The sequence below is a fragment of the Penicillium crustosum genome (genome assembly GCF_028827405.1).
Source record: "Penicillium crustosum strain IBT 35664 chromosome Unknown utg000002l_segment0_segment0, whole genome shotgun sequence".
NCBI lineage: Eukaryota > Fungi > Ascomycota > Eurotiomycetes > Eurotiales > Aspergillaceae > Penicillium > Penicillium crustosum.
The window spans coordinates 2,184,934-2,198,621 of NW_026623123.1; the positions used below are offsets into that span (position 1 = coordinate 2,184,934).

The 13,688-nt window shown below is 47.4% G+C and overlaps 6 protein-coding genes across 6 annotated transcripts; 4 read left to right on the forward strand and 2 right to left on the reverse strand.

The window, feature by feature from the left end:
- Positions 1 to 372: 372 nt before the first annotated feature.
- Positions 373 to 1,053, reverse strand: N7487_004342 (uncharacterized protein; the record flags this gene model as incomplete). Its single annotated transcript, XM_056872089.1, has 1 exon — positions 373 to 1,053. One exon carries the CDS (start codon positions 1,051 to 1,053, stop codon positions 373 to 375), a length of 681 nt encoding a protein of 226 aa, XP_056729809.1.
- A 1,043-nt stretch (positions 1,054 to 2,096) lies between these two features.
- On the reverse strand, positions 2,097 to 3,430 carry N7487_004343 (arsenic resistance protein; the record flags this gene model as incomplete). The annotated part of the gene is made up of 4 exons (XM_056872090.1): positions 2,097 to 2,753; positions 2,818 to 2,904; positions 2,953 to 3,095; positions 3,130 to 3,430. 4 exons carry the CDS (start codon positions 3,428 to 3,430, stop codon positions 2,097 to 2,099), a joined length of 1,188 nt encoding a protein of 395 aa, XP_056729810.1.
- Positions 3,431 to 4,404: 974 nt separating this feature from the next.
- On the forward strand, positions 4,405 to 4,809 carry N7487_004344 (arsenate reductase ArsC; the record flags this gene model as incomplete). Its single annotated transcript, XM_056872091.1, has 1 exon — positions 4,405 to 4,809. The coding sequence occupies one exon, from the start codon at positions 4,405 to 4,407 to the stop codon at positions 4,807 to 4,809; it is 405 nt and encodes a 134-aa protein (XP_056729811.1).
- An 818-nt stretch (positions 4,810 to 5,627) lies between these two features.
- On the forward strand, positions 5,628 to 6,506 carry N7487_004345 (uncharacterized protein; the record flags this gene model as incomplete). Its single annotated transcript, XM_056872092.1, has 1 exon — positions 5,628 to 6,506. The coding sequence occupies one exon, from the start codon at positions 5,628 to 5,630 to the stop codon at positions 6,504 to 6,506; it is 879 nt and encodes a 292-aa protein (XP_056729812.1).
- Positions 6,507 to 7,469: 963 nt separating this feature from the next.
- N7487_004346 (uncharacterized protein) lies at positions 7,470 to 8,379 on the forward strand (the record flags this gene model as incomplete). The annotated part of the gene is made up of 2 exons (XM_056872093.1): positions 7,470 to 7,641; positions 7,691 to 8,379. 2 exons carry the CDS (start codon positions 7,470 to 7,472, stop codon positions 8,377 to 8,379), a joined length of 861 nt encoding a protein of 286 aa, XP_056729813.1.
- A 4,077-nt stretch (positions 8,380 to 12,456) lies between these two features.
- On the forward strand, positions 12,457 to 13,671 carry N7487_004347 (zinc knuckle domain protein; the record flags this gene model as incomplete). The annotated part of the gene is made up of 1 exon (XM_056872094.1): positions 12,457 to 13,671. The coding sequence occupies one exon, from the start codon at positions 12,457 to 12,459 to the stop codon at positions 13,669 to 13,671; it is 1,215 nt and encodes a 404-aa protein (XP_056729814.1).
- Between the last annotated feature and the right edge of the window lie 17 nt (positions 13,672 to 13,688).

Consider the following 13,688-nt stretch of genomic DNA (forward strand, 5'->3'; position numbering starts at 1 on the left):
AATTCTTTTTTTTTTTTTTTTTTTGCGCTGATTATCAGCGAACGAGAGGGGAAGAGATTGAAAAATGCGAAGAGAAATTCTGACGCAGCTTAGACTTGAGACAGGTTGTGAATAGTGGACGATAGAGTGAAGAACCGTATAGTCCTTTACTGTGAAACCATGCTTCTTAAACGTCGTACTTTAGTCTTCTATCTCATTATCTCTTACGATGAGTAACCTTAACCAAAGCAAAAGACTGCTGCAGCCAACCAGTCGCAGTGTAATCCTCCATCGATGCTGGTATTGTGATCCAGCCGTGGCCCTTTCTTATTTAAGGACAAAGATCTTAGAATGGCCATTTGTCTCCTCCTCTGCCTATATCACCTAGGTGGATCATCTCAACACTGACATGGTGCTAATGTTGGAATTCGGTTCATTGATCTTGAAGCTCTCACACCGATCGACGAGATGCCGGTAGTAGTCAGTCAGCACCTCTGGCTGTGGAACAATTTGCCATTCCATCCTGAACAAAAAGTCGAGTTCTAGCATTGCCAGCTCCATCGTGCTGATTCCGCCTATTTGAGCGTATGTCTTGTTGGTCCAAAAGCTATCGCTCAAGCCTTTGCTGGCGACTGCCGCACTAACAATCAGGAATCGATGAATCGTCAGACTGGAAACCGTGAAAGCAGGATATAACATGCAGAGCCGATCAATATAATAGACCATGCTGAGAAGTATCGCCGACGGGAGTTTAGCATGCGTAGCCAACCGCTGAAGGTAATTGAACACGGGAATTTGGGGTGCAGTACGAGAGTGAAACCTAGTTTGTTGACCCTGCTGGAGTGGCATTTTATCGTTTATCCGAATCAATTGCATGAGAATGCTCGAGATAAGCACCACCAAGTCGGACGGTTCAGTCAATTCGTACTTCGCAGGCAGCAACTTGACATCAGATCTGGGATGCCACCTTTGCCCCAGCTGCGAAATGTTCAGTTTTGAGTACAACCGATACACTAGAGGTCCATTTGGTGAGTGGGCATCGTCTTGGCTTTTGCGCTGAAAGTTCTTCGACATAAGGAAAGAGATAGAGCGCGGGAATGGCAATATCAGGTTCGGAACAGAAGGTGTCGTTTTAGTAATGGTATTACTGGCTGAAGAACAATCGTCTACAGCAGCAGGTTGTGGTAATGCCCAACGATAAGCAGGGGCCCATACTGGAAAAGGTCTTCGTGCTCTTGTTAATAGCTGAATAATTTCGACCTTGAAATAGGTATTATACCCACCCAAAGCGCATAGTATCTCATTAATCAGGCCAGACGAGCGATGGATGATGGATATCAAGCGTCTTATGTGGGCCTGGGGAAAAAGTGGGGAGGAACACAGATGAATTTGACAGACACAGAAGCTTTAGGCAAACATAATTTCGCTCCAGGGACTGGTATCCAGATGACTTGAAAATAACTTTTCTATTCGGGGGACCAACTTAGACATATTGAGGTAACCAGTTAGCTTATAGTTGTGACAAGACTCGGCTGGGCTGGGCTGACGCGGGAGCTTTTCCATATTTTATTTAATAAGCAATGTTTTAAGCCAGGGTGTAGACCGCCACCAAATGTTTGCGGGGAATAGTGGGTTCCGGTGGTCACTCACTGAACTTTATTGGATGGGGGTTTATTTGCCTTGGGTTGTCTCCTGATCTCCCATCCGCCCCTTCCCAACCTAACCTCTTCTCTCTTGTTACTTACCAAAGGGTACATCTTCAAAGGGTATACTCCTATTATCCGCTAGATTACGGTCGGCCTCAGCATGTACGCTATCTAGGCGTCAAAAAATGGAGTCTCATAATTCTCGTAACTCAAAGTCACCTAGCTATCCATTGACACTCCAAAACATGTTCAATAATTTAACTTTGTCACCGGAGTTATCCAGACAACAGGTCGGGCTTATCACCCAGGAAGTCATATTGCGTGTGTTCATGCTGATCCAGACAAATTCTGACCACTAAGTTATGATTGTTTCTATTATTATTAAGTGCATTGCCTATCCGGAGGCCTCTAGATCGGCCCTCGCTTCAACATAGCCTTGCCCAAGTCGCAAATTTCCTCTTGTTTTTCGATTCAGTCTTTCCAGCCAGCTCGCTTGGCTATGAATTTGGCAACATAGACAAGGCCAAGCAGTACTGGAACCTCAATCAACGGCCCGACAGTGGCGGCAAGCGCCTGATTGCTGTTGGCACCAAATGTTGCGACAGCGACAGCAATAGCAAGCTCAAAATTATTGCTGGCAGCAGTGAAACTTTGAGTAGCAGACAACTTGTAACCGAACCCGAGCTTGTAAGTCACAAGAAGAGTGATGAAGAAGACGACGATAAAATAAACGATGAGCGGAGCGGCAACTCGAACGACTGATACAATCTGATGAACCACCTGGCGGCCCTGAGATGCGAACAACACAAGGATCGTAAAAAGAAGCCCAATAAGGGACCACGGGCCAGCCCACTTCAGGAAAACCTGGTCGTACCAACGTGGGCTAGTTATCTTTCGAAGTACAATGCGGGTAATGATTGCGGCACCTAATGGAATGCCAAGGAACACCGCCACGCTTTTGGCAGCGGTAGAATATGAGAGTGTAACTTGACTGCCCGAGTGGCCAATGACCTTAATGAAGAGGATTGCCAAGGGAGCGAAGAGCACCATCTGAAGCAGTGAATTTACCGCAACAAGAATAGCGCAATATTCATTATCACCGCCAGCGAGACCGGTCCAGATGAGAACCTATTATAATGATCAATTAGTCTCTGATTCCGGTACAACATAAACATAGAAAGGGGTAACTTACCATAGCGATGCATCTGGCTAATCCAACGAGAATCAACCCCTCCCGAAGTTCTGGCTCGTCCGGTAGGAAAGCCCATGCTAGTGCAAGCTGGATCATATCAGTACATATCACCATGAGGAGTGGGATTAGTCTCACCATCAATAAAGGAGCAATAATCCAATTGATGAAGATGCTGAACCCAATTTGAATCCAGACCCCACGCTCTCGGAATACATGGTGCAAAGATTCGTATCGTACTTTGCAAAGAATAGGATACATCATGACCAAGAGACCGATTGCTTGCACCGGTTAGCCAAGGCCTAGTAAATTCACAGTTCACGCGCACATACCGATTGGGATGGAAAACCCCCACGAATTTCCCTTTTTGGAGAGCAGGACCCGTATTTTCAACAAAGTTGCCTAGGATAATTCCAACGGCCATGGCAAGGAAGATCCACAAGGCGAGAAAACGATCTAACCAGCCAAGACCTTTGAAGGCTGATTGCTTGGCTGTAGACTCTTCCGAGTCTTGCTTTTCGACATCCTCAGCAGTAGGAGTTGGCGGCTGGCTATGCAGTATTGAGTTATGATATTCCGATTCCTTCGTCGGGTGCAGACCTGTTGGGGCGGCCATATCCAGCTCCGAATAAGATATGATGGTTTGGAATCTGCGAAGGTATTGTCTTCAATGGATATCTCGAAGGAGAATCAAAACGTACGCCAGTGATTTGCAGAAACCCCTGTTAGCTGGAGTCGTCTGCAATATATATAGATTTTGATTTCTTGCCTTGAAGGGCGACACTAATCCAAATTAACTCAGAAAGGGCATTTTGGTGGCCAATCAAACTTGACGAGTGACACTTTATTTCGCTCAGCCAATCACCACAAAGGAGTGACATACAGCAAAAGTTCTTGGCGACTCTTGCTTTGTCATTGGCATGTAAGATTTTTTCGAGGCTCGACTTGTTCGATGTTCCGCACGCATTTTGGATAGAATGCAGTCTCTTTGTTTCTTACAAACTTTGACCAGTCATATTGTTCGAGTGACATGTCTATGGCTGGTACAGAACTTCGCCCGTGTTGGAATAGGGTTCAATAGCAGTGTCCTCTCGTCACGTAACAGAATAAGGCCTGCTTGCTGCCAGTCTAAATTGCACTTAGTGCTCAGGATCTGAGACTATGGCCAGGTATTGATTTCTAATCCGGCAATGTCGGCAGGATGCGACATTGCACATACTGTGACTATATCACAGATTCTCAATCAACGCTTTGATAAACTGTGGGGCAACAGCCGCTAGTGAATGAGATATTACACAAGACTGCCTTTTTCTGCTAGATAGAGAATGTTCTAGATCAACGGATTGTTGAGTTCCCTCTCTTACAAGCTATTACTTGTTATATAAACCCCACGCGCTGCCTCCATTCAGTCTCTCGCACAATTACTTATACGGGAATTGAGACACCGCTTATGAAGCTTTTCTCGTTTTATAATTATCTCAAGAGACGTTTGCCACCTGTACCAGTCAATTGCGGACTACTTTAACAACCGAGTCACTCTTCCAACGAGCTGTTCCACAACGACCGCACAATCGATCCCAAAGGCACATCATGGCTAAGCCTAGTGTATTGTTCGTCTGCGTTCACAACGCTGGTCGCTCCCAAATGGCCGCCGGCTATCTCATGCATCTGGCTGGTGACACCATTGAAGTCCGCTCTGCCGGATCGGCCCCAGCCGACTCCATCAATCCAGTCGTTGTCGAAGCTATGCGCGAAGAGGGCATCGACCTCAGCAACCAAAAACCTAAGATTCTCACTGCCGATGCAGTCCAAGACAGCGATGTGGTCATTACCATGGGCTGTGGCGATGTCTGCCCCTTCTTCGCTGGCAAACGCTACCTCGATTGGCAACTCAATGACCCCGCCGGGCAAGGGTTAGATGCTGTACGGACTATCCGTCACGAAATTCGTCAACGCATCGAGAAGCTCATCATCGAACTCCAATCTTCTACTTGAACACAACTGGGAAGATCCCCTAATGTAGCTGTGAACCACTGCTCAACAATTTGTCAAGGGTGCTTGGCGAACAGCCGTTGTGCGGGGGATGGCCGTTGGTTGCTTTACTTAGTATGAAAAACGAGGAGTCAATGTCAATTACAAAACAATGTTCACGCTAGTATTCGCGCTGCTATTGAATATGGATATTTCGATAGTACGCATGCTGTAACCAGATATCTTTGATGGTCTGTTCCCTACATTCGCCATGTATCATATCACTAATTAATCCCAGCTTCGGTCTGTCCATACAAGGATGCAGGTTGAAGTTGGATCTGGATAATAAAGATGCGGTCGGTCTGGAATTAAAGGAACTATCTATTACTATATATTTATTAATTACGTATAGTTGATCATAGTGCAGTTCCGAGTACGCGCCGATAAACAAATAGTGAGTTGCCTTGAGGTCTAAGCTGTTTTCGAAACTCGCTGCGTGTTAATAGTATAGACCAATTCTCTTATCAACCTTGTTGAGTCATAACGAGTTGCATCTCCACGTCTTACATACATAAAGATGGCTTGTAAAAACCTAAATCCTAAATTCATCCACTAAGATTCTTACCAAACCAGCGGTGAGATATATCTAGGATATATCATATATGTGTTCGTGTCTACAACAGGGATTATGCGCCATAATAACCCTAAACACAAAATCACGTTTCTCTCTTACTCACTTCTCCTCCCATCACACAGTCACTCCCGGGCCTTCGCTAGAAACCACACTGATCAGACATACTTCACCTCCACCTCTTTAGGTCTGATATACGCCTGAGAACATTATGCCTTCGAATTCTACTTTTCCCGCTATTATCCATATTCGGGACTTTGTCGAGCATGTCGAACCGGATCCTACACGTCCCGGCAAAGGGCTTTCCCTGCAACTCCGTGTTTCGCTCAATCTACCATGGAAAGATATCCAGTCAGACGATGTTGAACAGGATGAAATTCTCACCTTGGTCAGATTTTTCAATGAGGGCAATCAGTCCGACCTTTACAAACCAAACACTTTCGTCTATTCCTCCGGTTCATTCCTGACTACTTCATCTGATGACGAGGAATTTCATATCGTCCTCCACGCCCACAATCTGGACCGCTCAGTTTGTCCCATCTGCTACAGTACCAAGCTTACGCAATCTAGTCATCCGGGGAATGAAGAAGATATCGAATCGTATTTCATGCACTGTCCCGAGGCTGCCCAGCCAATAGTGACATTTCTCGGTGTCGTTATTGAGCGCGGTGGCCAACTAAACGGCGGGCCCACTCTTCTTCACTACCGTCTCCAGACTACTGTTTACAATAGTTCAACCCGAACCAATCACACCTTTCCCATCACCGCTTACTTTAAAAATGGTCAGCGTTGGGCCAACTTTCCACCCTTGAGTATGAACACCCATGTTTTCTTGACCGGTCGTGTTTTCGGCCTCACAAAAGAGCATCGCCAGTTAGCTGTCGTTACGGATGATATACATTTTCTCCCAACACCAAATAACCAGTTGCCCGCTACTCCTCCCTCTACTGGTAAACGGAAGCGCGTGGACCGTTGGTCTCAAAGAGCCGGCCCACAAACGCCCACCAAATCGGCTGCAAGGCCACAGACCGAGTCCCTTCCTATCACGTACCAGTCCCAGGATCCCACTCAAATAAATTGCGCCTGGTGAGGACGATGAGGAAGACGCGCAAATTACATGGCCAGACACGCCCGAAGAAATCAAAGCCTCGTCGCGGACTACCACCCCAGTTCCGGAGAGGCGTTCCCAACGACCACGTAAGACATCATATGCCGATATACTTGCACAATCGAAATACGACACCTGATTCATGGTTTTTCATTTCAAGATGTTACGGCTATTAGTCAGATTTTTCTACGTCCTGATTCGTCAATGTCACTTAATTCCAAGTACCAGTCGAGCAACACAAATATGACTTCACTTCTTTTTCCGGCCTTTCCCTATAAATCGTTTCAGGGCCACAGCGTGCGCAGCGCGCGTCTCCAGTATAATACTGCCAAGAAAGGAGTTCAGGGGCAGAGTAACCGTAACGGGTATAGCGTGTTTCGGGACAGGGTTCGAGAAAGAATCTCTGTGTGCAATTGGTGAAACTGATTTCGATCTTCCCTGTATCAAAGAGAATATATTCCTGTTTATGTGTTAAGAGATAGTATTGCACCGCCAAATTCGTAAGTTCTTGCCAAGCCTGGTGGTTGCGATCTGGGCAGTGGGAAATTCTCTCTAGGCCCTCGCTTTCCGCCGGGTTCAAAACCGTTGTCGCGCTGATTTATCCCTCAGTTTCTGCCCTGCTCTTGGAGTTTGCTACTGGAATACCACTGTCGTATTTATTATCATGAGCTTTGGACCTCTTTAATCTAACCAGGCTATCTTTTAAATAGGAAAGTGTTGTAACAGAAGTCACATAATGGCCGAATCGCCTGGCATTTTTATCTGGCGTCTGAGGCTTCAAATCATGGTTAAAATTTTCCGGACCACCCTCAAGAAAACTATGTCGATGCTTTGTGTGTTAATGTAATTTCTGGTGCACACAATTTATATTTAAAGCCGCGCAGTGTGCTCTTAATCTCGTCCATCCAAGTCAAGCTAGCCTATAGTTCCTGAGGTCTTTCGAAGATGCATTTTTTCTTAATTGCTATTCTAGCCATTATTCAGGCTGGCACATCCCAAGCTGGAACCCTTGAGATCATAGATCATAATCGGCAATGTCTGATATGGTCTACTGATAATTATGGCTGCACAGGTTACTCTGCGTCATTTGGTCGTCTCGATGGAATTGATTGTTCAAGTAGGCACCCTCAAATTGAAAGTTAAGACCGCTCTTAACGAATTGCTAGAGCTCAGTGAGGTTGCCAATGGCAACCGTCATGAATTGAATATGCTCAAAGTCGACGTATGCGGTACAGAGGACGGTTCGCCTGTTGCTTGGATCCAGGTGAACCGCACGGGACTGGTCACATTCTCCAATATAAATGGGAATCAATCGTCCTGTGTACTCAATGATGGATTAAAGGCAGGTAGCTGGTGTATTACAACTGGAGAATTAGATAAAACAAACTCGCCCTGCTACTCATCTACCTATAAACTACCTACCAGCACCCCATCTTCCAGCACTCCATCTACCAGCACTCCATCTACCAGCAATCCATCTGCCAGCACCCTATCTACCAGCACTCCATCTACCAGCACTCCATCTGCCAGCACTCCATCTGCCAGCACTCCATCTACCAGCACTCCATCTACCAGCACTCCATCTACCAGCACTCCATCTACCAGCACTCCATCTACCAGCACTCCATCTACCAGCACTCCATCTACCAGCACTCCATCTACCAGCACTCCATCTACCAGCACTCCATCTACCAGCACTCCATCTACCAGCACTCCATCTACCAGCACTCCATCTACCAGCACTCCATCTACCAGCACTCCATCTACTACTACTACGAAAGATAGCCATCTCACTATCGTTACTGTTGCTTCTGTCACTAGCACTTCTACTAGTATTGTTTGGGTCACAGTGTAGATAGTGGAGGTTACACACACACACACACACAATTTATTAACGCCCGGCGGCTAAGCCGAAAGGGCAACTATCTCTGATCTACTATACATGTCATAATAGATATAGTACTGTGTCTCCTCAGAGCCCATACAAAAAGCCTTGCAATATATGCCATCTCAGATGTCCGTATCGCAGCGGATCCTCGTGGGTTAGTAATTTTGTTAGTAGGCTGGCTTGAAGGCGCTTCTGAAAGTGTTCAACATCCAATCTTCGGCAGTTGAAGCGCGTCTACCACCTGTAACACGAGGTGGTTGGTGGGTCAGATCGGCGAAAGGGGGTGATTTATGTTCGTCGGCATGGTTAGGTGGCCTCAAGTCGGCCCGTGGCGATGGCGAATCGTATTGAGGCCCGTACCGCCTCTAACTTCGGCTTCCACTTCTGACCATCGGAAGGCGACTTTCCTCCTAGGAAGAAGGATATATTTCTCGGTGGGTGTTGGTACATTGTAGTAGTTCCGTCCGGTGCGCCGTCCATTTTTGACATCGAAATAGGAAGTGCTCCACGGTCTCTCTCGCTTGTCCACACGCACACTGGTCTGTGTCTGCTACGTTGATTCGAAAGAGATATCCATTGAGTCTTGCCATGACGGTTCGGAGTTGAGCCAGCACGCTCGCTTCTTTCCACGATAATCGGTCATATAGCTGCCGGGTGTCAAGTATTGATTTGTATTACTAAGTTGGGCACGCTTGATAATACATTGTAGAGGTGGCAGCATGTCTACCTACATAGACCCTCTCCCTTGCATCCCCTTCGATCCTCATCCGCATCCTTCACGGGGCACAACCAGTTCCGCAAGTCAATACCAGTTTGCACCTTAAGCCTACTTCCATAGCGGCCTTGAAGACTCCATCCTCGATAGCCATCTTCAAAATCCTATTCTCTCAGTAGACCGACAGGCGCGTCCGTCCTCTCGAGCCATATAGAAAGTGTCGTATCTGCAGTCCGCCCACCCAGTCTTCCGTCGCTTCCATTATATGCTGCGCCCCGCGGATTGTCAAATCCATTTCGCGCTACCTTGCAAGATCTCTCTGACAAGGCCGACCATGTCTCGCAGGAGTTTGCCCAGTTGTATCCTCTCTGTACCCAGAACAGCCAAGCAACACAGTGTTGTCCCTCCTACTAACCAAAGTACCTCGTCGTTCTCTGTGTGGATTCAAGGATGCTGGGTCGTGTCGTGTCGTTCGTGGTTTTGCTTTTGGCTCTGTCGTTTGTGTATCCTCAGACCCAGCGATATCCTCCTTTCAACAGAGCAGCCCGAGAGCACCCCAAGGGTGTCCTATCCCACGACCCTAGTGTCCACTGATTGTAGGATCGGTTTCGCAGTCGTGTGTCGGGTGGTTTTCAAAGTGTTCCCTTGTCGCCTGTGCGTGGGGTCAGGGCCCCTGACCCCTGAGCTCTCGCTCCCGCCGTAGCCAGCGGACAGTGCTGGCCAGTGGTGACTCTTCTTAGCTCTGCGAATACACCCCAGGCAAGGCATTCACAGGTTCCCAGCCGGCACCACGTGGAGGTGAGAGTCGTCGCCAGCCAATTCTAGATACAGACACGTTCGAAATCAGTTTCATCTCCACATTCTCTCTAATTCTTTGCTGGACTTTGTTTTGCATGACGCTATGCCTTTTGCGGCTAGATTGCCCCTGACCCACACTTTCGGCAGTATCTCAGTACGGTAACTAATAATGGCATAAAAATAGCCATCGTATTATGGTTGTATGGGCTATGCGTCTAGAGCCATTCTCATGCAAAAGTTCTCTCGCAAACAAAAAAGAAAGAGACCAGAAGAAGGGTCCCACTGTACATGACCTCCCTCGACTGCTCAACTCCATCTGGTGTATGTATTAGGAACAAATGTGGCATTACCAGTTGCTTTCTAGAACGATAGTTGATCTCTCGTGGAGTTCTAGTCTAGGATAGAGTAAAAATGACAAGAGAGCTCCGCTAACAGGAAAATTCAAAGTGCATGTAAACGTTTGAGATAGTATAATCAAATCAATTGCTCATTCCGTCCCCCATTTGTGAAGCGCGTAGACGGAGAGCATGACTGCGACGATTCAATAGGAGCGGTAACTTCAAACCCCTAATCATTGTTCTGTTTCGTTCCTGCTTCCCAGGTGAACACTATGTGACTTAATGAAAAAGGCGCATTCACGCTTCTCAACAATTTCTACCGGACTGTCAGCGAACAACTTGACTTTCCGGGTAAATCGGTCCCCTATCCACCGATCCGTTATTATTTCCATATCAACCGGAACCATTGCATAATGATCAGATACCGTCACACCATCATGTGCGAAATTATCATAAACGGTCCATCCATCCTGTGGTTTAGGAAGCCAGCCATATTCTATCTCTTCCAGGACAGGATACACCCGATAGTCCAACTTCCGCCTCATTGACATTGGAAACAAGCAATATCCGTAATCCTCTGTCAGAAAATTGAAACAAGCAGTTGTTCGCTCATGAGTCAGAAAGAAGGCAAGAGGCATCACTTTGCGTATAGCCGATATACGGACGATCTTTCTCTCTTTTTTGAATCTCGACACCTAATAGATTAGAACCTGCATCCACGCTAGAAGAGAACGGAACCCACCTTCAAAGTCCCCGTGAAATGAGAACACTCTTCATCGACCATCTCGTATCCTTCATATTGTTGAAGGTGTTGTGTAACAGTATGGTCCTGGTCATAAGAAACCAGAATGTCAACCTCAACATCGCCCACATATTGTTTGGCGAAGTACTGGAACACCAACGGCCCCGTAACGACCGCTCCACATCGCAACACTCGTCGAAAAGCTTCAGGATCGTCCAAAAATCTGCGAAAACATGAATACCCACTTCCTAGGCCGAAGACACTGCTGGAAAATGCGCTATTAAAAGACTTGCTCAGTCGCTGCAATGAAAAGACATCCTTCAATTCAAGATATTGAGATATGGCCTCTAACAGGGGTTGTGCACAAATAAGTTTATCCATTAGATAATGTCGTGTCCTTCAGCTCGATGTTGTCGGGTGTAATTGAACAAATTGGGTCCTCGCTGAGGCTGGTGGCCAAATATTTATTTTTGAAAAGCGGACGCTAAATTACTAGCGCTGATGTCCCGTGACATACCATTCCCATACTAGCGCTGTAGGCGCGCTCTGCTCCTAGGAGTTGAAAAGTCCCGTGATGAACCTTTGATGAACCTTGCCAAGAAGCTGTTGATGGCCGTACAAAACACATAGTATAAAATCCGGCGTGTATCCTTCGCAACCCGATGGGGTCCTTTGTATCCTTTGGATGCGGAAATCTCTCCCTTTTGAGCATTTCGTGGCATTTACTCCGCTCTATCTAAAGATAGTGATGCAAATGGTCGGTTCTCTATATCCGTTTGGATTAACATCGCTAAACTTACTCTACTCAATATTATTCTGGCAGAGCGTTATACACATTCCTGGGGTGCTCTAATTTGGTGTAACTTTATATGACATGATGACATTTGGAATATGTGGCAAGGTCCTAGCAATTTGAAACCTGAGGCTTAATTAGTGCATGTCTGTAGCTGAGCCAATATTCATGGACTTGAGATTTCATTAAGCCGATAAGTAGGGATGCATAAAATGAAAATGATACTAGTGGTACACATGATGAACTTACTAAGACGGGGGAATGTTTCGGTCATGGCGAAGGACGGCACATCGCATGATTACATTCATACACTTGGGTAGAGAATCAGGAATGTAGGTATATAATAATTTTTAGTAAATTACAAACTTGAATCATGTGACTATGCTTACATTACATTTCAGGAGAATGAAACCGGCTAAACTAGTTATGACCTAGCGCGTTTCAGAATAGGAGATCCAAAGAGAATGATGTAGTGAAACTGATTTCGAGCGCCTCTGTATCAAAGGAACAGGAGCGCGTCTGTAGCTTGCCGAGCTGTACAGCCCCAGAGGGACTCCCGCGGAAGCCACCGGTACTCCAAGACGCGGACGTTGTGATTAAGATTATTGTGATATAAATTTGTGGTGTTGTGTACCGAGCGGAAGCTTATCCCTAGCCGATGGCGGACCCACCCGCGGGAGGGCCCGAGCCACCTCCCACAAACACGCAAGAAACCATCGCCAACTTCACTGAGGGAAACCTCGAAGCCAGAGCCATCATTGACAACCGGAAGCGAACCCGGAGTGGAGATGCCTTCGCCCCAACGGATCCAGCCGGCCGAATCACCACCAAGGAGGTGTGGAAATTGATCAGCACGCTGAAAGACATCATCCACCAACAAACAACGACCATCGCAGCCACCCAAGATGAACTACAGGAGATCAAACACAACCAGAATGTCCTCCAGGAACAGAACGAGAAATTGCACGATGAGGTGAAGGCACTGCGAGCACAAATCGAGGCCACCCCACCGGTGACAGCGACCAGGTCCTGGGCCACCGTCGCAACGGAGGGCGGCAACGGCACCTCCCCGCGGAACCCCCAACGACCCGAGAAAGACCAGGATTGCGTCCGAATCAGCACCCAGAGGACCTTTGTGGACCCACGAGACAACGATAACAACGATGGAAACACGTTCGGACGATATCTCTCCATCGATGCCGCCAACGGCCATATTCGTACCGCGTTGCAGAGCGACACCGCGACCCAAGACGCCCAAGTGGCCGGCATCGGCACAACTAAAACCGGCTATTTCATTCGATTTAAGAACGCGGAGTCAGCCGATATGGCCCGTAGCAACACAGAGTGGCTACACAAGCTGGGCAACAACACGAGGCTAGTGAAGCCACGATTCGGGGTCGTCGTGCACCGGACTCCCACCGAGGAATTTGATATTGAGACAGGGACCGCCCAGGCGACGGAGAAAATCATCGCAGATAACGACCTAGCGGATCACAGCTTCCACATTGAGGAACTAGCTTGGATGAAAGCGAAGGATAAGGCCCTGGGGAAGTTCGCGTCACTGGGAATCTGGTTTGATTCCCCAGAGGGGGTGGAATACATGCTTCGGAAAGGGTTCCTTGTCAGCGGGCAACTCATTACCAGTGTCGAACGACGAGAAATCAAGAAGAAGAGGTGCTTCCGGTGCCAACGGCTCGGCCACCTAGCGTGGTCATGCAAGGAAACACCACGATGCGGACACTGTGCAAGACAACACGAGCGGGAGCGATGCCCGCCTGGAGTGAGAGCCCGGTGCCTGGATTGCAGCGGTGAACACCCTACGGGCGATCGGGAGTGTCCAACACCATCGACCTTCAACCCTACCAGATGCTAGAGAAGAATCTCCGCATC